The sequence below is a fragment of the Scomber japonicus genome, chromosome 22 (assembly GCF_027409825.1).
Source record: "Scomber japonicus isolate fScoJap1 chromosome 22, fScoJap1.pri, whole genome shotgun sequence".
NCBI classification, from domain to species: domain Eukaryota; kingdom Metazoa; phylum Chordata; class Actinopteri; order Scombriformes; family Scombridae; genus Scomber; species Scomber japonicus.
In genome coordinates this window covers 21,306,379-21,334,077 of record NC_070599.1, presented here as the reverse complement: position 1 = coordinate 21,334,077, position 27,699 = coordinate 21,306,379, and the positions used below count along the sequence as shown (strand labels likewise).

General features: G+C 37.1%; 2 protein-coding genes and 1 long non-coding RNA gene across 3 annotated transcripts; all 3 read left to right on the top strand.

The window, feature by feature from the left end:
• Window positions 1–14,439: 14,439 nt before the first annotated feature.
• Window positions 14,440–16,587, top strand: LOC128384260 (ladderlectin-like). Its single transcript, XM_053343806.1, has 6 exons — window positions 14,440–14,481; window positions 14,576–14,666; window positions 14,743–14,900; window positions 15,746–15,883; window positions 15,978–16,089; window positions 16,238–16,587. The coding sequence occupies exons 2-6, from the start codon at window positions 14,606–14,608 to the stop codon at window positions 16,303–16,305; spliced, it is 537 nt and encodes a 178-aa protein (XP_053199781.1). The 5' UTR covers window positions 14,440–14,481; window positions 14,576–14,605; the 3' UTR covers window positions 16,306–16,587.
• A 2,629-nt stretch (window positions 16,588–19,216) lies between these two features.
• On the top strand, window positions 19,217–19,565 carry LOC128384261 (uncharacterized). Its single transcript, XR_008324104.1, has 3 exons — window positions 19,217–19,251; window positions 19,346–19,436; window positions 19,552–19,565. It is a non-coding gene; the product is annotated as an uncharacterized LOC128384261 (long non-coding RNA).
• A 27-nt stretch (window positions 19,566–19,592) lies between these two features.
• LOC128383547 (chondrolectin-like) lies at window positions 19,593–27,291 on the top strand (the record flags this gene model as incomplete). Its single annotated transcript, XM_053343154.1, has 11 exons — window positions 19,593–19,670; window positions 20,773–20,910; window positions 20,994–21,108; window positions 21,252–21,315; window positions 22,646–22,793; window positions 24,753–24,843; window positions 24,968–24,997; window positions 25,226–25,332; window positions 26,085–26,219; window positions 26,303–26,414; window positions 26,558–27,291. Coding segments are annotated over 11 exons (1,086 nt in total), but the record flags the coding sequence as incomplete, so codon positions are not given.
• Between the last annotated feature and the right edge of the window lie 408 nt (window positions 27,292–27,699).

Sequence of the window (27,699 nt, the reverse complement as noted above, 5' to 3'; positions counted from 1 at the left end):
ACTATGGAGAGACAAGAGGGTGAGAGTGATATACAGTCAATCAATACCGAGATTTTTTTCAAACAACAATCTCTACACATGATTCTGAAAGTATAATGCTAACCAACTCAGTTTAGTCTGTTGGCATGCTATCATTGCTACTGTTTGCACCTTTTATATTGCATATTGCACTCTGTTGCTCTTATAGATTGCTAATGTTGTATTTATGTCTTAAGTTGTTTTTAATTGTCTTAAATGTTGTTATGGCTCAGGGAGTGCTATCTAAATTTCGTTATATTGTTGTCTGACCCTCAATATAATGACAATAAAGCTACTAATCTAAATCAAGACCTGATGATGGTACTACATGACAATTTAAAGTGATTGTTTGGTGTAATTTTGACCTAGCATCATATGCACCATTACGTCTATCGAAACACCACACAGTATTTCAGTGACCAAATGAAAAAAAAGGGCTGAGGTGGTGTTTAGATAGATGTAATGGTGCATATGACGCTAGGTCGAAATTACGACGAACCATCGCTTTAATCAAAGTTATTCATCAACCATTTAACTTGACCTAAAAACAAGTTACCACTAAACATAGTCCAGGCCGCAATTACATTTCCCTTCAATGGTAATTAAATTGTGAAAAAAAATTGGTATCTTGGGTTTTAGGAGGCTGTAACTAAGATTACAAATATTAATCAAATCTCGTTTGCATGGCCTCCAGAAGGTAATTCCTAATGTTTTAAATGACTGCTGACATGTTCAATTTTGTCTTTGAACAATACTGTCAACCATGACTTTGGTGACCCCCCTGACCTTTCTTCTAGCAACACATTTGGGCAAAAATATCCACATAACAAAATCTGATGGATAGATCGGCAATAAACTTGGCCAACAGAAAGGTGCTCTTGATTTTAATAATCCCATCACATTTGCTAAATATAGAGGGACACTGTAATGTGTTTTACTTGTTTGGTCCAACATTTTTTGGAACATGGCAATGCAAACAATGTTAAAACTTGCTTTGTTTGTTTGTTTTGGTGGCTGTTTGGTGGAATGTTAAAAGCACTGGAAAAGGTGAGTGAAGAGTGTAAAAGAGCTCTGTGCATGGAACACTGGGGTTACATGAGATAAATTGACATATTATATAACCCACATAGCTCTCTTGTCACCACAAATCAGATTAGGATGGTCAGAAGACTTTAGGAATGAAGCAGGACAAGATTCTGTCCTGCATTATCATGTAGTGCACATACAAAAACACGGCAGACCTTTTATGCTTGAGACACAAATTGTATTCGTCTTGGTTGTATATGGAGGTAACATTTGAATTTTAATTGACTACATTGGAGAAATATGTAGTCAATTAAAAATCACAGTGCACATATGATGCCAGCTAGTCACAGAGCTTACAAACACAAACAGTAGTAGAAACATTCACTTTAGAAAGAGAGCAACATAGATTTTCTTGATGTGGGAGAAAACAAAATTCCACACAGTAAAGGCCAAGTTGAAAATAATCATTGATAAGATACAGTGAACTTCAAGAGTACGCCCGATACCTGAATGACAATACCTATCTAACATAGAAATTACTCTTTAATCAACCTACTTTTATATGCAATTTTTTTGGTTTCATCTTTTTTGTGATAAGGGAAGTGGTCAGGTTGGTTGGTTTGGTGTTTAAAGTTAAGTTTCGGGCTACAAAAATACTTTGGGTAAGGTTGGGGAAAGATCGTGATCAATAGACTTTTTCCAGTATTAAACCAAGACCGTAAAGATAACCATACTTTTTTCTTTTTCTTTTTGTGAAGATCGGATATTGTTGCAAAATAAATAAATATGTACGTTTGGTATCAACATTTTGCAACATGCCAGATACGTTAATTAAATTGACGCTGAGAATATGTAATTTGGGCCACATTATTCAGTATTCATATGTATTTGCTGTTTTTATAGTAGTATTTTTATAATAGTATTTTCATAGTATTTGAAGCATAAACTATTCATTTCTTGTAACGTGGTTTCAATGTCTGTAAGAAACTGCAATATTTATAAAAATGCAATAGATTAAGTAGTATTACAACTACAACTTAATATACAACAAAGTCCTCTGACATGTGTACACATCACACATATGTCAGATAATTTGATATCAATAAGTAGCTACATTTACCACATTTCTGCAGTTATGTCGTATGTTATGTGAACCTTTTTTTTTTTTTAAACTGTTCCTTTCGAATAGAGCAAATCACATGTTTATTTCCCTCACTATCCTTTTAAATGGCCTCTAATGATCCTGCAACGTGCAGCTTTGGGCTTCATTAAACTGAAGGAAATTGGTTTGCAGTCAGGCATTGAATGACAGCAACAAAAATGAGCAAGTGTCCAGAATCATAACGTAACAATATTAGTAGAAACATATTAATAGAGTTACTGCAGAAAAGCTTCAGTAGGTGAAACATTTCTGCCAACTTGATTAAAAAATACTGCTAGGAACAAGACATGACATCAAATATCATCAAAAATAATTATAGAAAATGTTTTACTTTTTCAGTACTCATTAAGGGACATGTGGAAAAAAAAGATCCCTTGCTACTGCATACAGCACATGCTGTTGCAACTTTAAATGGTTTCTGCAGTTTTAAATACATGATTTCCTGTCCAAATAAACATTAAACATGAAATAAACATGAAAGGAAAAGCTGGTACCTTGGTGCAGGTGTTGAGTTGTTTCAGGGTCTGGTTTTTAAAAAAAAGATCCAGAGATGTTTCTTTTCTTTGTCTGTGTTGTTTCTTGATGTTGTATCTTGATCGCCCTCAGTTATGAAGTGTGTCCGCTTCTCATGCTGTGAAATATAAGGGTGTGTTTGTATGCGTGAATGTGTGCGTGTGTGTGTGTGTAATTCCAGTTGAAAACCAGCTTTGTGAGGACATTTCTGCATTGTCAGGGCATTTTGGTCCTCACAACTTTGAAATTTGAGGATTAAGACTTGACTATAATATTATGGTTGGAATTGAGTTTAGGTTCAGGTTAGGTTAAGGGTTGGGTTTAGGTGTTTAGTTATGATGGTTATGTCAACGAGTGTTCTCACAAAGATATAAAAACAAACGTGTATGGGTGTGAGAGAGAGAGAGGGAAGGCTGTGATTTTCCTTTCCTTTGGGGAGGGACACCACACCCACTCACCTGTCAGCCTGTTAGGTAAATGTGACAGGACTGGTTGAGGTAGGAGAATGATAGGCAGAGTAGGTCAAACAGTTGCTGTTTTACCCTTTGACCCATTTTTCTAAAAAAAAACAAAAACAATGCGAACAGCAGTTTGTTGGAGCATGGGAACAGACTTAATTTTCAACGTATAAAATAATCACACCAGGACAGTTTTGTATAAACATGATTACTTTGCAAGACACCATGATTATAACTTTTAGTTACAAAATTAGTCTTGGGGCTTGATTATATTAGGAATAAAATATACTATATATCAGTGTATTCAATATTTTTAACTTCAGCAAAATGCAGAAAAGAAAGCTGAACAACTCAAGAAGATAGCTATATGATTGCAGAGTTGGTTGTGTGATGGTTAAAATATTTCTCATGTACAATATCACACTATATCCATTATATTTTGGTTCAGATATCTCGTATGATGAACTTATGGTGACTTTGGGATCCATGTCCGTTTGCCTTTTGGATATATCCAACACTACGGAAAAATCTGTTCCCTGTTATGCCTTGGATGTTGACATACATGTTATTTACAACTCTGAAACTGGTTACAGCAACCCCCATTTGACTTGAGTGCTGCATAAGGTGCAAAAAGCAAGTCTTTCCTGGATTTCCAGCACAGATAGATCCAGGACATTCTTAGCTTAGTGTTAGCACAAAGACTAAAGTGGAGGAAACAGCTATTTGAGCTCCATCAAAACGGTCTTCTAACAACGAACACCTCCAAAGCAGCTTTATATACATTTTCAAATCAATGCAGTCTTTGTATGAACTTCTCACAATCAGCGACAATGGTTTGTAAGTGACACAAATCATTCTCACAGAAGACAAGTTGGGTGAGCTTTCCTATGGAGGCTTAGTACAAATATTATATGATGTTTTGACCTCATTTCAGCCCACCATGCAATCATAGATCTGCTGTGCCCTCAGACAATGGACTCTATTCTCTAACCTTGACGTAAGTGTCTTTAAGCTGCCTTTAGATCACTACATTCACTCAAGCAAAGACCAGATAATCAGCAGCCATATTCAACATCTACACTGTATCCGCTTAAACTATAAACCACCACATAAATCCAATGAAGATGCAGCATACCATCAAGCCACTTGGTTTTGTTTTTTTTTAAATTTTGTTTTGACTTTTTCTCAAGGAGCAATCGTCTTTCTCACTGCTCCACCTTCAAAAATTATTAAATTATTATCGTACCACATCTGGCAATATGATTAACTTTAATGACAACAACTATACCACAGTCTGGAGGCGTGCGCTACGTGCTAAAACGGAATGAAAGATCAAACTAATTTCTCTAATCGTCTCCTCCATCAGTGCTAGGAAAATTACGATCAATAAAATTGTTTGAAATGTGTTTTCTGCCACCTGCATGTGCCTTCAGCTGACACATCTCTGTTGATTGCCTGCGTATGTTTTTGTGTGCTTGTTTATATGTGTGTGTATTTGTTTTCCCTGTTTGTGCACATTTGGACCCGTCTCATCACACATTTGTCATGTTTGCCATTCCTTTGAGCTTGATGTGCTACCTCAAGAGCAAGATAAGAGCACTCTTAGACACCATGTACCCAAACAGGATGCTTGGCTTTGTTGCGAAACATCTTCCTTAAACATGCTGGTGATTCAACCTCTGATTAACTACAATCTAAGGCATAGCAAATGGTTTTTCTATAGGTCATTTAAATTAATAGACCCCTGCAAGAAATGTAGCTATAGTGTAGTGGATGTCCATTCCCATGTCCATTTGGTCTATTTGGCCTGCTGGTGTGTGACATATAACAACAAAGTGTATCACATTCATATCATCAACATTCGCTTGTTGTCAAATAGGGGTTTTCCATGTTTGTTGAGGCTGGTCGCACCAAACCATGCCATGAACAGTCACGACCAGTCAAGCTGCACCGGCAAAGTACCTGGGTTTTTCCACTGCACCGCACAGTAAGTAGTAGTAAATTGTGTACTTTGATGATATGTTGGCGGTGAACACAGACACACAAAGAGAGGTTGTCAGTACAATCAGCAACAAATATACAGTGTTTTCATTAGAGAGACATTGCTCAAGCCAAGATGATTTCTCTAAGCATCGACAGATGAAAGCAAAAATAATCAGATGATCAGATTTACATTGTAAGAACTGTAATCAGGATATACTGTATTGTAACGGTAAAGAAGACTTGTTCCACGGGGGCAGTCGACCAGCTCTCTGCACAGTTGGGACACAACTAAACCTTTTTATCTTTACAGAAGCAACGTTTAAAAGAATTGGGTCCCGAAAAGGAGATTACCCAAACATTATTATCGCCTTACAAACAGGTATGATCATAGATGATCTCCTAGTTCAAGAGTTCAGCTCAGTCTAGATAGAGTCTCTGTTATCAAACTCAGAATAGTCCTTAAAATATGTGAGATTAACACAGTGAAAGAGACGTAGAATTACAAATATCATAAACTGTGACTGTAAACTATTAGACAATATCTGAGATTTGACAGACTTGACCTCAAAGGTCAAAATAAAATCACTAACTACTAACAGAAATGGCACAGTTATCCCCTGCTCTGAGGCTGTAGTGGAAACACATGCCATCACAATGCTGCGGATAAAGCAGACCAACCCGGGCCAAACCAAGTCAGAGTCAGAACATCCATGTTTTCCCCCAAAATGTCATATATCTTAAACTTGTGTATCATAGTAATTCAGCTTTTTTTTAAATTCTTGATTTATTTACAGAGCTAATGATCAATCTGTATGATATTTTAGACAACAGAATATCATAATATATAAGCATACAGCTGTTTATTATAGAAGTACACAACTGGATTGTTATTACTGATGCATCAATGAGTACACATATAATTTTAACTACTTAACCTAACCCTAACCCTAACCCTACATACTGTGGGATAGTTTAATTTATACTGTAAAATCTTAATGATCCTGTGGCTGCCAAATAAATCTATTGAAGTAAATTGTATACTATCCCCCTTTTAAATGTAGTGGAGTAGAACAAGAAGGTAGTATAAAGAGAAAACACTAATACACAAGTACCTCAAAACTGTACTTCCATACATTATCTGAGTATATGTACTTACTGACCCTCTACCACTGCTTGTTTGGAGTGATTCCCACAGACCCAAGATGTTACTTCAGGTGAATGGCCTTCATTGTAGGCTTATTTTCAACTATTATCCATTGATCAGTAGTACAAGCAGCACCTTTCTTCCAGTACATTCCACACTGTCATTGCTATTGTTTCACGATAAACACTCTTGCACCACCGCAGTTGAACTATAACAATATGTGCATTTACATTTCAAACACAGGGGCTGCTGCCAAGACTGAACCAGTTCCTTCCCGTCTCTGTATTGTTTGTCACATTTTTTTTTTGTTGTTGTTGTTTTTTTGAGGTAGGTAAAGTACATTAAGTTCTGCACTGGAGGTTTTTACATTAAACTTCAATCAAGCTTATTTGTATTGCAGCTTCCATATAGGTGTAATTCCAAATAATTTACAGATTGACATGATAAGGTGGTAAAAATACATACAGTGAAATTATTTGAGATAATAATAAAACCAATGACACATTTGAATAAAAACTGGATAAAAGAGACAATGACTAGGGAAGCCAACATGCTCACTTAATCTATCTAAAGTCATACAATGGCCCACAGTTCAAAAGGCAGCACTCGGGTCAAGTAGCACCAAAAATTTGTATTTGCTGTCAAGTTTCTGAGTTTGTTCAGGACTTTTAGCAAAGCTGTGTTTGTTCTGTGATGTGCAAAATCTGACTGGAACATTCCCAATTTAGTATTTGAGTTTAAAAACTACTTAAAACTTTGCTTAAAAATGGGATATTTGAAATCTTTCTACAATTACTTGGTGTTGAAATATCCAGATTCCTCTTCTTATACAGAGATTTGACCAGAGCAGTTTTAAAATCAATGGGAAAGACATTAACACTAAGCTGTAGGGAGTGATTTACTATTGCAAGAAAGTTATCAGATACAGATAAAAAAATAGTTTTAAAAGAAATGAGGTCGGATTTGCCTCAAGGGGACACGTGCAGGACTTCAGACTTCAGAATTTCAGTATTAATCAGGTCAGGACGTTCCAACTTGACATCATTCTGTACAGATTATATAGGTTAAATAGCATTGTGCTTGTTTTGCTTGTTCTGCTTGTTCTGTTGTTCAATGATTAATGTCATAAAATACACCTGTGCTTTTCCTGCTGCCACAAGTCAAATGTCCATTGTGGGAAACATCTGTTGTTTCTGCTGTTTCTCATCTGGCCTGAATTCCTTCTGCTGGTTGATTTCCTCATTGTTGCTGTTTAACAGATTCTCGTAGCTTGTTTCCTTCTTTGCGCTATTTTCCCGAATACATTTTGAAAAGGGGAAAAAAAAGTTTGGGTGTAGCATAACAATACAAATCCAGGCACTAGAGTGGATGGTTAGAAATGAAAAGCCAATGCAAATTTGTACTCAGGTTGTTTCTAAACACAGCAAACCCAAAGCAAGAAATTGTCCACATATCCATATTAAGGTGAAACCCCTACCAGACCACTAGAGGTAGTATGTAACATGTTTAGATGTGCAAGCAGAAAAATGTGGTTAAACATTACTTAAATAACTAACTACATAAAAAAAATGGATAAAAGAAAAGCTTATAACATAACTTCCCTCTACCTATAACTTATGAAATACACCTTGGCTGCTATAAAGTGGGTAAAATTCAAGTTCCTTCAGATCTGGATGACTTCTGGCTTTGAATCTGTAAATGCCTCCTGTAGCTTGAGGTTGGGGGTAATGTGTTACAGTAATATACAACTTTTTATAACACGTTACTAATAGGATTTTGATTATATAATTACAGTTATTGTGATTGTGTGTGAATGTGTTACTACCCAGAATTATGACAGATGCGTTTTTCACCTGTTCGTCTGGTAAAGCATCTCCATTTTGAGTTATTCTTCAGAGTATTTGAATATATAATGACAAAACTTTTTAATAAATCTGTGTCTTTTTTTCTTTCTTTTGTTATTTTATGTCTTTGTTGTGCTGTTGTGTATTTTCGTGAGTTACTTTGTTGAAACTTTTTGAAGGATATGTAGTTTTATTAAAATAAAGTAAATATAAATATAGAATAATGTGATAATTTGGTTAAAGTAAATTGGTCCTTCACCAACTGATCACCCAAACTTCTCTTAGACTGTCCTCCTTCATGGCTCCAGAAGTGTTTGGTTTTGTTCAATATTGCCACCAAATGAACAAAGTGGAGATGTTTAAGGCACTGACTCACCTGTAGTTGAATTTTGTCTTATTTTTCACACATGAGCATGTCTTTGTCCATTTTGTACTGTGTAACACTGAAAATGCCACAGCCTGGTTGTATTACAGCCACATTACCAACTGAAAGACATTTGATACAGTTTTAAATATGTTCCTTAAAGTAATTACCGCAATCTGTCCACCAGGTGGCGCTGTAGTTAACTACATCAGATCAACCCCTGCAGGAGACAAAACATCCAAATAACAGGAAACAGAGAGAGAGACACGTATTCTACAGCAATACAACACAGAAATGAAAAGAAGTATAACATGTACAGTATCTTGAACTTTACTGTCATTAATGTTAAGTCCTTATATGACTACAGATGTTGTACGTTCATCAAAGTATCAGACCCAATCTATAAGATCTGTAAGAGACGCACTTTTCTAAATTGGGATGAACCTGCCTTACTGTCATAAAAGTATCCAAATTTTTGAATTTCTATTTAGGAGATGGTTTTTAGTTACTGACTCTAGAGATGGCAATGTTGGCGTTCCACTACTTCAGGACACAAATACTGCAACACCTATTGAATGGATTACCCTAAGACTTGCTAAAGACTTGCATGGTTCCCAGAGGGTGAAGCCTACTGACTAGGTGGCAGCTTTTAGCTGTTATGCTGCACACAACTGGAACAAACTACCAGCAGAACTGAAATCAGCCCCAACTGTGAACATTTTTAAATCCAGGTTAAAAAATTTCTCTTCTCCCGTGCTTATGATTGAGCTCTTTTAAAGCACTTTTAATAGAAAGTTCAATCCTTAATTTGCACTGAATGTCCTTTTTAATGATTGTATGCTGCAACCTCATATTTAATGCTCTATTCTAGTACTGTTTCTCTCTCTTTCTATTTTTCTTTCTATTCTTATGTCTTTATTATTAGTGGGGGGGGGGGGGGGGGGGGTGATATTATTTGGTTTTATTTTTATTTCTCAAATTGCATGTTTTTTATGTTTTGTGTTTCCATTTCTTCCTTTTAAATGTTTGTTTTATGTAAAGAGTTGCCATTGTGTATGAAATATGCTATATAAATAAAGCTGCCTTGCCTATGAAACCAACAGACAAATATAACATTGACAAATGTTTTTAAATCTAAGTTAACCCCCCCCACTAATAATAAAAAAAATAAAAATAAAAACAAAGTAGAAAGAGAGACAAATAAAAGTGTAGACTAGAATATAAAGTTGCAGCATAAAATCATTAAAAGGACATACAGTGCAAAATAAAGATTAAAATTGCTATTAAAAGTGCTTTAATTGGTATGGTTTAATGTTTCCATGGTTTTGCTATTATTGGGTTTTATTTTTATTCTCAATTTGCATGTTTTTATGTTTTTTGTTTCCAATTCTATTCATACTGTTAAATGTTTGTTTTATGTAAAGCACATTGAGTTGCCAGTGTGTATGAAATGTGCTAAAAAAATAAATAAATAAATAAATAAATCCTATATTGCCACCATGAGGTTGATATTTTCGGTTTTCACTGAAATGCTGCTTCTAGATTGGATAGGTTGCCATTAAATGTGGTATAGATACTCATAGTGTCCAGTGGATCAATCAGCTTTGGATCCCCTGACCTGCAGGTCTGAGCTTTCATGTATCTCAACATCTATTAAATGGATTGTCACATTTTTTGAACAGACATTCAAAGATACATCCTAATGATTTTGGATATTGTCTCTTTTTACCCCAATAACAATTCACCAAGGTCATTATGGTTCATTTTCTGGGGACCATTAATCCATCTAACAGTTATCGAGATATTTTGATATTGCTACATAGGAGCCAAACTGGGTAGTAAATCTGGGTAGACAATCTAACAACATTGAACAGGTATTAGTGTTTGTAAGAAGACCCCTAAACAGACCCACAAGGACTTTATTCCTCACACATACTATAACTAAACTTGTTGGATATTACTCAATTTTTAAGGTTGCAAGCAAAAGAGGAACAAAGAAAAAAAAAAAAGTTATTGTGCCAGACTTATCGTTTAATCTTTGCCGATTAATTTCCCCTGTGCCAGATGCGAGGAAGTGAGTTTTACTTAGTGCTAAATCATCATGAATGTTTTTTTCCAACGAAGAAGACAAAAAAAACACCCAAAAAGTTTTTGTCTTGCTTGAAAAACAATGAGTAGTAAAAACAATCAATTATTGTATTTTATAATTCTGTAGCATGTAGATTTATGTACATATTTTTGTACATGTACACCCAACACATTAAAATTGTTGTTTTTTAAAGTACATTTTGGGTCTTTTTGCCTTTACTGTACAGGTTTTAGTTAAGAGAGACAGGAAACTGGAGGCAGAGAGGGGGGAATGACACGCAGGACCGCTCAGTACGGGATTCAAACCGGGGTCACCTGCAGCGTGGACTGTAGCCTCAACACATGGGGCGGATGCTCTACCCACTGAGCTAAATCCCGCCACAACACATTAAAATTGTTAACCCTTTAAATTACAACCTGCAAAGTACAGTTTAATTACTCCATAGTTAGATCGCATCTTTTGTATTAATGGTGTACCAGTGCAGTTTGTACCAATACATATATGTTGGTACAGGGGAACAAGATATTAAGTAATGGATTAAGGGGGTTAAAATTTGGGATATGACAAATAACTTGTACTGTAGTTACTTTTAGGTGCCAGATACTTTTACTATTTACTATTTACTATTATTACAGTGTATGTACGACCTTCTGAGCAATAGTCTGGAAGTGTGAGAAGAATTTAGAAAGACTTTTTTATTGTGGCTATTATTTAACTACTGGGTATCTATTCTATTTTTACAGGGTACATTATGAGCCTAAAACTAAGCACACATCTGAATGTTTCAGGGAAGATGGAGTGATGAATTCTGCAGCACTTAATAAATCTGACATGATTTTATTTTCAAAATGACCTTATTACCAACAAACAGGCCAACTACTCTGTTACTTTTCATGATTTGGAGTAAATTACCACAGGGAACATCTTTCACTTTGGTACAAAGGCCCAGGGGTCAGCGTTTTGTTATGGATACTGTTGGCTTTTTAAGACTGTTTCAGCTGTCATTCACCTGGATGCTTGTGTATGGCCTCGTGGCTCATCCTGTCATCAGCAGACAGAATTCATCCACCCTAGATGTCAATCACTTTTTGTTTTTGTAAACACAGGTGGACAATTTCTTTTTCAACCTCCTTCTCACTCACTCAGACAGGGTTCAGGTTGAGAGGAGGGGAAGAAATAAGTAGGTGCATCTCTTGACTGTAAAGTTTGAGTTATCTGGATTTCTGAGTGCAAGAATCATACTGTTTACCACACAGCCACAAAGCCATCATCACTGGCATTTTAGAGTTGAATAAATACAATAATAATGGACTACATAAGGCATGAAATATAGATAACTAAGATCAGAGTCCTATTTCTACTTTGTCAACAAACAAATACATGAACCAATAATAATGGAAATGTTTCAGCTAATTTCCAATTATCTGTAGGAACAAGCTTGCAGCAACAGTAGTCATCTAGCAATAAGGCTGAGGATGTGTTGAAAGTAGGGCTGTCAGCGTTAACGCGTTAATCGCGATTAGATTAATGCAATCCATAACGCGTACATTTTTTTTAATCGCATTTTAATTCTGCAAGACTTTTTGTCCCTACTACTCACCCGTAGACGGCTCCTCTAGCTGTAGCGCTATGCTTTGAAGTGGCCTCCTGCAGTAAACCTACCGCGGTGATGGAAAGTAAGAGAGCTACTGGACTTTTGAACGGCTTGTTTAACTTTAAAAAACTTCCAGATGGTTCAGTTGACAAGTCAAAAGTGAAATGCAACCTGTGTCAAATGGAGTTTAACTACCACCGGAGTATGTCGAGTTTGAGTTAGCACCTCCACGCTAAACACCCAGGTGCAGCCAAGCGAGCCTCAGCTCCACCAAAGGACCATTGTGGGAGTCGCAGCAGAGCTGTGACTGATTCCCAGTTAAGACACTCTGGTAAGAAATGCTTTACATTATGGGCTTAAAACTGCCTTGAAATGTAAAATAACAGGATTTTAAACATGCAATTCAAAACGTGATTAATCGCGATTAACTATGGAATTCTGCGATTAATCTCAATTTAAAAAAATAATAGTTTGACAGCCCTAGTTGAAAGTTAACCAGTGCATTAGTAGATTAGCTTAGTGTAAGTTGCCATTTGAATCACCTGAATGTCCGGTAGCTAACAAATGATTATCAAGCTAACTCTAACCTTCATTTGTTTAGTTAATGCTACATTTGACATTTGCCACAAACCAGACAGTTCTCTGCTGATAAATATACTCAAATTATGATTCATCTTATGTGTGCTCAGCTGTAAGGTAGGTTAGCAGGAAAAAGATTGGGTGTGTTCCTTCATCCCATCAGGGTATACCTGAAGGTTGGTTAATATGCTAAAATGATCACATCAGATTTCTTAGCTGCAGAAGTCATCTTCCCTGAAACATCCTGATTTTTGCTCAGTTTCAGGATCATAATGTACCCTGTGATAATAGAATAAGTACACAGTAGTTAAATAATAACAACAGTATAACGTCTCTCTAAATTCCTCTCAAACTTCCAGACTATTGTTCACTAGACCGTCCATACTACACGTAATAATAGAATAGATACCTGGTACCTAAAAATAAATACAGTATAAGTTATTTGTAATTAAATACGAATACAGACCTGTGGATGAATTCATTACTAATTAAATAGTAACTTTGACGTGTCATTGCTCCAGTACATCTGCAAATAACACTTTCTCATCTGAAGTTGAGAAATTATTGCACCATACCTGTGTGGCACAATTCTTAATATGTTATTTTCACTGTCACTGTCTGAGGAAGAATAGCTTCAAAATATGTATTCAAAATTCATTTGAGTCACAGTGACCTACCGAAAGCAGTCGATAAGTCAAGGAAGGACAACCAATGAACCTGTAATAGGGTCATGGGCACCCAAGGCTCATTGATGCACCTGGGAAGTGAAGGCTAGCCCATCTGGTCCAAGCCCACAGAGGAGCTATTGTAGCATGAATTGTTGAAAAAGTTAATGTTGACTATGATAGACAGATGTCAGAACACACAGTGTGTTGCAGCTTACTGTGTACAAGGCTGCATAGCCAGAGACCAGTCAGAGTGACCATGCTGACCACTGTCTTCTGGCAAAAATGCCAACAATGGGCATGTGAGCATCACAGCAGACCATCGAGGGATGGAAGAAGGTGGCCTGGTTTTATATACATCTTGTTTTCTTTTAGAACAGGTGGAGGGCACCAAGATGCATTATAAGAGGCAGCATGATGCTCTGAGCAATGTTCTGCTGGGAAACCTGGTTATTTCAGATCCTGCCATCCCTATTTTGCCTTCGGTAAACTCAGTGTTCCTACCATTTCCATTACCTGACAGTCCCCACCCTTCACACCTCACCCCAGTAGTATACACTGATCAGCCAAAACATTATAACCACTGACAGGTAAAGTGAATAACATTGATTATCTCATCAAAATTGCATCTGTTAAAGGGTGTGATGTATTAGGCTGCATGTGAGCAATCAGTTCTTGAAGTTCATGTGTTGGAAACTGGTACAAATGGACAAGCGTTAGGATCTAAGTGATTTTGACAAGAGCCAAGTTGTGATGGCTAGATGACTGGGAGAGAGCAAAATTGCAGAGTTGGCGTAGATGACTCATGCAAGAAACCCCATTCCCCTGTTTTTGCCACATAAGCTTAACAAACTGTATCTTCAACTTTCTTGCAGCACTTTTTCTGATAATGATGATGTCAATATGTTTTTGTTCCCTTTTTGTGAGAGATGTCAAGATATGTACTTATATATAAGAGCTGGTCTTGGTCTACTCTAGTGCAACACCTTCACACAGGTAGGCTGAAGCTACTGGCTGAGAAGAGCAGATTATTCGGCAGAAGGTGTGCTATGAACTCTTACTTTTTGAACTGACAGTCACTACCAGTCATCTGCTCCATACAATATTAATAACATGTTTGTTTGTTGTTACTGAAGGTTGTCATCATCTTCAACATCATCTTCACCATGAAGATGTTGACTGCGTGTGCACTTCTTTGTGCCATGATGGCTCTGGCTACAGCTCAATGTGAGTGTTCTTTAGAGAAAATGTTACATACAATGACAGAAAGAGAAAAATAATTGTATTTATAGTCTATCAACAGCAACAATCCAGTCAATAACTGTTATGTCAAACTTTCTAGCTCCTCCAGAAGAAAAAACCGACCTGGACAAGAGGACTTGTTGTCCCTGTGGTTGGACTCGGATCTATGGCCGCTGTTTCCGCTACGTTCCATACTGTAGGCGTTGGGCTGATGCTGAGGTAATAAAGTTAACTTTGATTCCATATGCTTACTATTGTACATGATGCTTCTAAGACACAACACACTAACCATAAGAATCTCAAAGAAGTTTTAAGATGCTTAAAAAGTATTCAGCACTCTGATAGGACCAATAGATCGAACTCTAGTACAGACAGAACAAAGGCAAGTGCAGAAATTGACTGTTAATTGTTTGAACTCCAGAAAATTGACAAAAACTACACAACTAACATCCCGCCTATCAAACACAAAAAGGAACCACAGGAAGCAACTATAAAATGTTCCTCTCTGCTATTTTGCTATACAAGTTTCTGGTTCCTCTTGATGCAATTGCTTGATACTGAAATGTCTTTTCATTACACAGCTAGCATACCAAGCAACTGTCTTAAATCGCATGTGCTAATGCTACGCTAGCTGTTGATGGCCAGTAAACAGCTTCAAACACAATGGCAGGGCTGCTGTTTAAAAATGTAATGCCTTATTTTTATTTTCACACTTGAAATACAATGTATGTTAAGAGTGTGTGGAGTCTTTGCTTAAAGATACCTTCAATTGTGCTAATGGCCGAGTGATGAAAGAAAAGCAACAAGTAATGTAAAAATCTAAGTTGCTATCAATAAACAAAGTAACATAATAATTTTTTCAATTAGTGAAAGATTAAAGTGAATTTACCCAGGGCATTCCAGTTAATTGAAGGTTGCTAGGGCTATTGGGGTTGCTATACAATTAGAAAATGTGCCAAACAGCAGCCAAATAATAATATTTTGTCAAATATCTGTCAATATTGTATTCTTGTATTTGTTTAACAAACTTTCTCAGTCTCTCATCCTTTTTATCTGCACTATAGAAATACTGCCACCATCTGGGTGGAAATCTTGCATCGATACATAGCGTTTGGGAGTACCGTGCAATTCAGAGGTTGATTATGCGCACCACTCGCAGCTGGTATACACATGTGTGGATCGGAGGCCATGATGCAGCACAGGTATTTTATTTGTCATTGCAAAAGGGCCAACAGTTATTTAATTAAAACTTCTTCTGTTTTTTTAATTAACGTAATGTTAAATTCTGTCCTCCAGGAGAGAACTTGGCTGTGGAGTGATGGTACCAGATTCAAGTATCGGCAGTGGTGTTGTGGAGAGCCCAACAACTACTTGGGCAAGCAGCACTGCTTACAAATGAATTATACAGGTAAATGAACACAGTGTATGAGTGATATTAATGATAAGAGTAAATGAAAAATGTCAATTGTGCTCCAAGATCAATGAATATTTACCGGTTTTTAAGATTTGGTTTCTATAGCATTTACTGACACGTTTTTCTTTTTGGGTACTTACAGCTTGCAGGTGCTGGGATGATGACTACTGCTGGAGACGAAAACCATTCGTCTGTGTCAGGAGACGCTGATGATTCCTGACATATAACAGCACAAACACTGGCAAAGGCAACTATCTTTGTGCTGATCAGTCTAATATGAACTAGAAGCTCTATATCTCATATCATTTGATATAATTATCTTATTTCTATCGCTGTAACGCTACTGAAGGAACGAAGCGACAAGTGACACGAACAGCCGCTGGATTGTCTCTCAGGCCTTGTGCCTTTAATGAGAGCAGATTGAATGTGTTTTGTAAAGATTGCTTTTAGCACCTTATTCTTTCAAGTGAACAAGAGCTGTAACTAATGTTTATTTTCATTATTGATTGATTTGTCAATTGTTTTATGAATTAATCATTTAGTCATTTGCTCGATTGAATGGTGGAAAATGTTTCTAGCGGGCAAAGAAATAGCCTGTAATGGACTAAATGTTGCAGCTCTTGATTGAACTGGTTTTTCTTTTCTCATGCAAAAATAAAAGTCTCAAGCATTGAAACAAACTGGTCTGTGACCTTATTCATTCCAAATACAGCCCAACCGATTCAGGATTTTGTTACCGATACAGATTTTTTTTTAAATAAAAAATTAACCAATATGGAAAAAAAATAGACATTTTCTACCTGGATTGTTGACCACTTTTACATTGATATGACCAGTGTTGGACGTAACACGTTACATTATGATGCATTACTGTAATCACATTACTTTTATCTGTAAAGCAGTAATGTAACGCTTTACAGGGTGTACATTCAGTAATCACATCACAATAACTAAACAAACAAATGTGATGTTGTGTTACCTAAATTCTTCAATTATTATGTATAACGTGGGCAGACAAGAGAATAATCAGATGTGTTTCATGCACACTTTCACAACAACTGCCTGACCTCTGACCTCTCATGCTAACACAAAACTAGAAGCGAAACATTTACGGATTTACATCTAGTGCACCCGTGTAGAGGCTCTTTAGCCTGACCAGTCTTGCGCTGACTCTGAAGAGAAACAGGTTGTCTATATATTATTTTGAAGCAGTTTTTTGTACAACATGGTGTTATGATGGTCAAGACTTATATTATTTTATTTCTTATTATAACACGACATCACTGGCATTGCTAAGAAGTAACGCAAAAGTAATGTAACTGGCAGTGTTATTACTTTCCACAGGGAGTAGTTAAAGTCTGTGTAAAATAAGAATAAATATGTGTTCTGAGTTTAACATACCACAGAAAAGTGTGTTGTTAACCACCCTGCCAAATTTGATTAGTTAAAAAAAATCACCAAATAGGCCAATATGAAATTAGGCTTCTAAGTTGTGTAAAAATCAACCTCTTCCTCTTCTCCCAAACGCTGTGGGTGTGGCCGCCGAGTCCGCTGAAACCCCGCCCCCTACCAAGTGTCACCTGTCGATCAAAGTCACCACCTCTACCAGAAACATGGACGCTATGTCTGAGAGTTTTCTAGTGCTAGCTTGGCGGCTAATTCAGCTAACTGGCTAACTGTAGACTGTAGTAGTAGTAGTATGCTCTGAATGTATTTATACCTCTACAGCAGCAGGCCTGTATTAGAATGTTTTCTGCTACACACATTAGCTTACACTTAACTGACAAAGTATTCAAGTAGCTACGTGGTTAGCTAGTTAGCTAATGTGGGTAACAAGTATGATTAGCTCTAGAGAGTAAAAGATTGTGTCTCATTAACTAGGTCACAACATAGCCTGAAATCAACACTGAAAAGTCTCAGTCCACCACGCACCGTCAGCTGAGCTGCAGAAAGCTGCTCTGATGCTAACCTTTCAGTCTGCTACATTACTTACTATACTGACAAACTATAGCTGCTAACATAGCAAACATATGAAAAGTGTGAGTGTCATTTTCACTGTCACTGTCTGAGGAAAAATAGCTTCAAAATATGTATTAGAATTTCATTTGAGTCACAGTGACCTACCAAAAGCAATCCAAGGAAGGACAACCAATGAACCTGTAATAGGGTCATGGGCACCCAAGGCTCATTGATGCACCTGAGAAGTGAAGGCTAGCCCATCTGGTCCAAGCCCACAGAGGAGCTATTGTAGCATGAATTGTTGAAAAAGTTAATGTTGACTATGATAGACAGATGTCAGAACACACAGTGTGTTGCAGCTTGCTGTGTACAAGGCTGCATAGCCAGAGACCAGTCAGAGTGACCATGGCACTGGCAAAAATGCCAACAATGGGCATGTGAGCATCACAGCGGACCATCGAGGGATGGAAGAAGGTGGCCTGGTTTTATATACATCTTGTTTTCTTTTAGAACAGGTGGAGGGCGTAAGGGCACCAGGATGCATTATAGCAAGCAGTATGATGCTCTGAGCAATGTTCTGCTGGGAAACCTGGTTATTTCAGATCCTGCCATCCCTATTTTGCCCTCTGTAAGCTCAGTGTTCCTACCATTTCCATTACCTGACAGTCCCCACCCTTCACACCTCACCCCAGTAGTATACACTGATCAGCCAAAACATTATAACCACTGACAGGTGAAGTGAATAACATTGAGTATCTCATCAAAATTGCATCTGTTAAGGGATGTGATGTATTAGGCTGCATGTGAGCAATCAGCTCTTGAAGTTCATGTGTTGGAAACTGGTACAAATGGACAAGCGTTAGGATCTAAGTGATTTTGACAAGAGCCAAGGTGTGATGGCTAGATGACTGGGAGAGAGCAAAATTGCAGAGTTGGCATAGATGACTGTGAAAAAGAAACTCCCTTCCCCTCCTTTTTCCCACATAATCTTAACAGATTGTATCTTCAAATTTCTGGGTACAGTTTATCTGATAATGTTCTCTTAATATGTTTGGGTGTGCCCCAAGTTCCCTTTTTGTGAGAGATGTCAAGATATGTACTTATATATAAGAGCTGGTCTTGGTCTACTCTAGTGCAACACCTTCACACAGGTAGGCTGAAGCTACTGGCTGAGAAGAGCAGATTATTCGGCAGAAGGTGTGCTATGAACTCTTACTTTTTGAACCGACAGTCATTACCAGTCATTTGCTCCATACAACATTAATAACATGTTTGTTTGTTGTTACTGAAGGTTGTCATCATCTTCAACATCATCTTCACCATGAAGATGTGGACTGTGTGTGCACTTCTTTGTGCCATGATGGCTCTGGCTACAGCTCACTGTGAGTGTTCTTTAGAGAAAATGTTACATACAATGAAAGAAAGAGAAAAATAATTGTATTCATTGTCTATCAACAGCAACAATTCAGTCAATAACTACTATGTCAAACTTTCTAGGGGTTCCAGAAGAAAAAAACGACCTGGTTAAGAGGACTTTTTGTCCCAGTGGTTGGACTCCGAACAATGGCCGCTGTTTTCGCTACATTCAAGACCATAAGAGTTGGGCTGATGCTGAGGTAATAACATTTGATTTCATATGCTTACTATTGTACATGATGCTTCAAAGATACAACACACTAAATATAACAATCTCAAGGAAGTTTTAATATGCTTAAAAAGTATTCAGCACTCTAATAGGAATAATAGATCGAACTCTAGTACAGACAGAACATAGGTGGATGCAGAAATTGACTGTTAATTGTTTGAACTCCAGAAAATTGACAAAAACTACACAACTAACATCCCGCCTATCAAACACAAAAAGGAACCACAGGAAGCAACTATAAAATGCTCCTCTCTGCTATTTTCACAAGCTTCTGGTTCTTCTTGATGCAATTGCTTGATACTGAAATGTCTTTTCATTACACAGCTAGCATACCAAAACAAACTGAATTCCGAACGAATTCCGAACTGATGTTCGTTTGGTTTTCTATCCAGTCAGTGGAGAGATAGGTCCAGGGTACATTACCATGGCACAGGGGCAGAATATTGGAGCAAGTGATAAGCTTTTACCAAAAGAGGAACAATGCGACAACTTCAAAGTTGTCTTACATATTGTGTATTTTCTTTTAGCTAGCTTACTAATGTCAACAAAGCCTACATTCAGGAATGACCTTGGTTTTGCTTGGAGCTGAAGTGTGAAGCAACTGTCTTAAGTCACCTTCGCTAATGCTTCGCTAGCTGTTGATGGTCAGTGAACAGCTTCAAACACAATGGCAGGGCTGCTGTTTAAAAATGTAATGCCTTATTTTTATTTTCACACTTTAAATACAATGTAAGTTAAGAGTAGGTGTGGAGTCTTTGCTCAAAGGTACCTTCGATTGTGCTAACGGCCGAGTGATGAAAGAAAAGCAAGAAATAATGTAGAAATTTAAGTTGCTATCAATAAACAAAGTAACAATCATTTTTTCAATTAGTGAGAGATTAAAGTGAATTTACCCAGGGCATTCCAGTTAATTGAAGGTTGCTAGGGCTATTGGGTTTGCTATTCAACTAGAAAATGGGACAAACAGCAGACGAATAACAATATTTTGTCAAATATCTGTCAATATTGTATTCCTGAATTTGTTTAACAGAAAGTCCTTTCTCAATCTTTTAACCTTTTCATCTACACTGTAGAAATACTGCATACTTCTGGGTGGAAATCTTGCATCAATACATCACTATAAGGAGTACCATGCAATTCAGGAGTTGCTCAAGAGCGCCACCAACTGCAGGCATACACATGCATGGATTGGAGGCCATGATGCAGTGCAGGTATTTTATTTGTCATTGCACAAGGGCCAACAGTTAATTAATCAAAACCTTTTTTTTAATAAATATTAAATTGTGTCCTCTAGGAGGGAACTTGGCTGTGGAGTGATGGTACCAAATTCATTTATCGCTTCTGGTGTCGTGGAGAGCCCAATAACTGCAAGGGCCATGGTCAGCACTGCATACAAATGAATTATTCAGGTAAATGAACAGTCTATGAGTGATATTAATGATGAGAGTAAACAATGAAAAATCTCAATTTTGCTCCAAGATTAATTAATATTTACTGTTTTAGGTTTTGGTTTCTGTAGCATTTACTGACACTTTTATGGGGGTACTTATAGATAAGAAGTGCTGGGATGACGACTTCTGCAAGAAAAAGAAGTCATTCGTCTGTGTCAAGAGACAGTGATGATTCCTGACATACAAAAGCACAAATACTGGCAAAAGCAACTATCTTTGTGCTGATCAGTCTAATATGAACTAGAAGCTCTATATCTCATATCATTTGATATAATTATCTTATTTCTATCGCTGTAACGCTACTGAAGGAACGAAGCGACAAGTGACACGAACAGCAGCTGGATTGTCTCTCAGGCCTTGTGCCTTTAATGAGAGCAGATTGAATGTGTTTTGTAAAGAATGCTTTTAGCACCTTATTCTTTCAAGTGAACAAGAGCTGTAACTAATGTTTATTTTCATTATCAATTGATCTGTCAATTGTTTTATAAATTAATCATTTAGTCATTTGCTCGATTGAATGGCAGAAAATGGTGGAAAATGTTTCTAGCGGGCGAAGACACATCCTCAAATGTCTGGTTTTGTCCTGACCAACAATAAACAACCCAAAGATACTTAACTGTTTTTTTTACTATCATAGAGGACAAAAACTAATCACATTTAAGAAGCTGGAACAAAAGAAATGACTTGAATGATGAATTGACCATCATTATTGAAATTGTTGACTCAACTGATTAATGGACTAAATTTTGCAGCTCTAGATTGAACTGTTTTTTCTTGTCTCATGCAAAAATAAAAGGCTTAAGCATTGAAACAAGTTGGTCTGTGACATTATTGATTCACAAACAGTAACTCCTGGTTCACTTCTGCTGAGTAAAGAGATGAAGAGCAGTGTTGTATTACACTGTATTCTGCTACACACATTCAAAGGGAAACTTTCAACAGTGCAAACCAAGACATTGAAATCTTAAAGACCGTGTAAAGTGATGAGGGTCTTCATCTCTGCTCTCAGCTGGCCCCCCTGCTGAGCCAACGCACCTCTGTAAAGTACAGCACATCCCCGTATGCTGCATCAATTTCCTCCAAAAAGGCATGGAACTGGCAGTTGTAGGCCCCTGTATCTGATGTAATTTATGCATTTGAGAATGACAGGCATCACATTCTCAAATTTCAAGCATTTTCTGCACAGTGCCTGCTGATGGATAATGCAGTGCAAAGCAATTGCCATATCTGCACCTTCCTCTTCCAAGTTATTTTGCACCAGCACTACCAGTCTCCTCCAATCATAGATGGTGCGCTGTTTGTTGTTATCCCTCTGAGCGACTTCCATGACAGAGCAGCATGCTCAAATGTGTCACACATACATCATTGGCGGTGGTACGGCCTTGCATTGTTTTAATACTCAGTAACTCCTCTCTATGTTCAAATTGGTCATTAACATCACGGACAAAAATGACAAGCTGAGCATTATCTTTTATGTCGGTGCTTTCGTCTACAGCCACGGAGTATGCGCGGGAACCAGCAGTCCCTCTTCATCTGACGTCTTCCTCAAAGCTAACAGGAGAATATCAGATAAAGCAACTAGCTCCCACAGGCTAACTGCCACAGACCACCTGCTACAACCATCTGATGTTACTGTGCTCGAAGTCTAATTCACGATACAAACTATAGCTCACTGTAACTAAACACACATTACTCACTAAAATAAGGAGTGAAACTATCAAATCTAAAGCAACATATTCCTTTGGCATTTGGCTCACAAAGTATAAACCAGGTGAGTTTACATTCTACACACAGAAGTAACCTAGAGTTACCAACTTCTTGCCAAAGTTCACCTATTATTTCGGTTAATTAGCAATTCGCTTTATTTCATTTAATTATTTAATTTCATATACTTTATTATCCCCATAGGGAAATTTGTTGTGGACTCTGCTAGTCCTGCAGTGCAACACAGAATTTCAATACGTAGCCAAAAAATACACACAGTCCAGACACAACAGCATAACGATTAGCATACTAATAAACATTAATTTGGTTGTAAAAACTTTGCTGTAAGACTGGAAAGACATTACCATAAGACAGACAGTCTGGAGTCTAAGCACGCTGTAATTTAAAACATGCCTGAATATTTTAATTGACCTTTAGTATACTCATGACTTTCAATTAAACAATAACTTGAACAGTCATTTCTGTGGTACACCTGCAAGGAGCACTTTCTCAATAGAAGTTGGGAAATTATTGCACTATATCTGTGTTGCACAAGTCGTTTTCACCGTGTCACATTCTGAAGAAGAACAGCCTCAAAATACGTATTAGAATTTAATTTGGACAAAAACACTGCATTCTTTAAAAAAACACAAATTTAACTACTATTCTTTAGTTAATTTCGCAAACAACTGCTGTGAAGTGAATAACATTGATTATCTTGTTAAAATGGCACCTGTTAGGGGGTGAGATACATTAGTCAGCAAGTGTACAGTGAGTTCTTGATGTTGATGTGTTGGAAGTGGGAAAAATAGGCAAACGTGACTTCGACAAGGGCCTAAATGTGATGGCTAGACGACAAGGTTAGAGCATCTCCAAAATAGCAGGTCTGAGGGGTCTTCCAAGTATGTAGTGGTCAATACCTACTAGAAGTGGTCCAAGGAAGGACAATCGATGAACCTGCAACAGGGTCTCGGGTGCCCAAGACTTATTGATGAACCTGGACCAATTCTACAGAACAGCTACTGTAGTAAATTGCTGAAAAAATTAATGCTGGTTATGATACACAGGTGTCAGAAAACATGGTGCATTCTGCTTACGTGGCTACATAACTGTGGACCAGTCCCATGCTGAACTACTGTCCACCGCTTTAAGCACTTGCAATAGGCACGTGAGTTTAAGAACTGGACCACGGAGGTATGGAAGAAGGTGGCTTGTTGTGATATTTCACATTTTCAGAGGTCTTTTGGAGTCCACACATTGACCTGTTTTGGTGATGAGGATGGAACCTAAACAATATGGTGGTTTTAATGCTGTGGCTGATCGGTGTATTTAATTTTTGTACATCATGCGTTTTGCTGTCCTGTGTAATTAGTTTTATTATTAGTAATCGTTTTTTCTCTTTGTTTTTTGTGCCTTCTCTTTGCTAAACTGTGTGTGTGTGTTGTTTTTAGACTGTCATTTTACATCTACATACCAGTAAATAAAAGTATAGCTTATTTATGGGATCAAGTCTCAGTCAAGTGTGTTTGACACTGTCATCTGTTCTTTTCTTTTGCCTCCTTACTTCTCCCTTTTACTTTTGCCACATAATCTTAACAGATTGTATCTGCTGCAACTTTCTGGGTGCAGTTTATCTGATAATGATGTGTCAATATGTTTGTGTTTCCTTTTTCTGAGAGATGTCAAGATATGCACTTATATATAAGAGCTGGTCTTGGTCTAGGGCAACACCTTCACACTGGTAGACTGAAGCTGCAGGCTTGAAGCTACTGGCTGGGAAGAGCAGATAATTCGGCAGCAGGTGTGCTATGAACTCTAATTTCTTTATGAATTGACAATCACTACAGATATTCTGCTCTTTACAATATTAATAACATGTTTGTGTCTTGTTACTGAAGGTTATCATCATCTTCAACATCATCGTCACCATGAAGATGCTAGTTGTGTGTGCACTTATTTGTGCCATGATGGCTCTGGCTACAGCTCGATGTGGGTGTTCTTTATAGAAAATGTTACATACATTTAAAGACAGAGAAAAATAATTGTAATAATTTCATGTATTTTTTATAAACAGCAACAAACCAGTTAATAACTATTATGTCAAACTTTCTAGCACCTCCAACCCTCCCAAGTGACCAATCACGTAAGTAGCCTTATTTAAATATATGCAATTTGTTCCAATGCTACACCTACTTTTTACCTGTCATATTTTCTTCAATGTATTAAGTTACCAGTTTGTTTGATGAAGGTCACTATGCAATGTTATGTAATATTGTCTTACAGTATAATGTGTTATTTTAAGTTCTAGCATTTAATGCAAAAAAACAAAACGAAATTCAACACATAGACACTATTCTCTAATCATCCTCAGAAAAGGCAGACCTGGACAAGAGGGCTTGTTGTCCCTGTGGTTGGACTCGGATCCATGGCCGCTGTTTCCGCTACATTTCAAGACCATTGCGTTGGGCTCAAGCTGAGGTAATATGGTTAACGTTGATTCTGTATGCCTACTACTGTACATGATGCTTCAAAGATACAATATGCTAAATATAAAAATCTAAAAAAATATTTAAAATGTTTAAAAATTGTTCAGCACTCTGACAGGACTAGTAAATCGAACAAAAGTACAGACGCAGTACAGTTTTGTTCAAGAGTTTCAATTGTGGAGCAACTGTCTCAAGTCTCCAGGGCTAATGTTACACGAGATGTTGACTCCAAACAGTCAGTGGGCTGCTGTTTAAAATGTAATAGCTTATCTTCTGTTTTCACATGTGAAATGCAACATATGTTAAGAGTAGGCTAGGAATGGAGGCTTAGTTTTATTTAAAAGTACCTTTGTCTGTGTTAACAGCCGAGTGTTGAAAGAAAAACAACAAATTACAAATTATAACAATAACGTATCCAGGGTAGTCCAGTGTATTTAAGGTTTCTATAGCTATTGAGGTTGCTATTAAAATGGAAAATGGGACAAACAGCAGCTGAATAGGTAAAATCAGACAGGATTTTTTTACTCAAACATTTGTCAATGTTGTATTTCTATTTGTTTCATAGTCAAGGCCAGGCAGCTTTATTTATATAGCTCATTTCATACCCAGGGGTAACTCAATGTGCTTTACATAAAAACAAACATTTAACAGTAAGAATTGAAAAAAAAAACATGAAAACATGCAATTTGAAAAATAAAAATAAAACCCAATAGCAACTCCTTTCTTTCATCCTCTCCACTGTAGAAATACTGTCAGCGTCTGGGTGGAAACCTCGCGTCCATACACAGCTATTGGCAGTACCGTAGGATTCAGTGGATGATCAGGCGAGCCTGTCACCAGTTAAGAGAGACATGGATCGGAGGCACTGATGCACAAGAGGTATTATTATTCAACATTGCCCAAGGTCTGACCGTTACATCTATACATTTTAAATTAATGTAATCTTAAATTGTGTCTTCCAGGAGAGAACTTGGCTGTGGAGTGATGGTACCCCATTCAGGTATCAGAGATGGTGTCGTGGAGAGCCCAACAACCACAAGGGCTCACAACACTGCTTAACCATGAATCATTCAGGTAAATGAACACAGTGCATGAATGATGTTAATAATGAGGGCAAACATTAATTTAAATTTAGCTCAAGATTAATTGGTATCAACAGTTTCAGTTTTGGTTTCTGAAGCATTTACTGACACTTTTTTTGTTTTTGGGTACTTAAGCTTGCAAGTGCTGGGATGACATGCACTGCTGGAGACGAAAACCATTCGTCTGTGTCAGGAGACGCTGATGAACGCGTGGAGCAGCACAAGGACTAGTGGAGTGTGTGTGCATATTTCCAAAAGCATTTGTCTTTGTGCTGATTAATCTTATATGAGCTAGAGGCTCTATATCGCATATCATTTCATATAATTATAATTTCATTTCTATCGCTGTAACGCTACTGAAGGAACGAAGCGACAAGTGACACGAACAGCAGCTGGATTGTCTCTCAGGCCTTGTGCCTTTGATGAGAGCAGATTGAATGTGTTTTGAAAAGAATGCTTCTAGCACCTTATTCTTATTCTTCCACTGATCATTTTGATTATCGATTAATCTATTGTTTTTTCAATTAATCAGTCATTTGGTTGATTAAATGCCAGAAAATGGTGAAAAGTGTTTCCAGCTGCCAAAGATACATCTCAAATGTCTTGTTTAGTCCTGACCAACAATAAACAACCCAAAGATGTTTCACTATGTTTATTACTATCAAAGAAGACCTACAGAATAAACAAAACAGAAAATATTTACAGATAAGAAGCTAGAAAAAAGATTCAAAATGATTAATCGATCATCATCATGAAAATAGTTAATTTTCCTAATTGACTAATTCAACTCATAAAATTGACTTGCAGCTCTAGAGTGAACTGTTTTTTCTTGTCTCGTGCAAAAATAAAAGGTTCAAGCATTGAAACAAGCTGGTCTGTGACATTATTAACACTGAACAATAATTATGTATATTATTGTAAGTGCTGACAGTGTTGATAGACATGTTTGAGTCCAAAATGCATGTCACTATCACAAAACACAGATATGCTATGTCTCAAATCGCATACTTGTGTTAGTACACTTCTTAGTAATGGACTTTGAACCCTATACATTTATTGTTGTTCCACAAAATCAGCTCCATAAACCAACATGAGAACTGACAAAACAAAGAAAACAAAGCAACAACATTTCTGTTTCCACTTCTGTCCATAATAAATGGTAAATGATCACAGTACTTTCTCAGACAACTCGACATTATACCAAGCAATACACTGCCAATTTACGAAACAGGCGGGAAAAAGAGTTTTTCGACACAAATCATCAAATAATCACCATA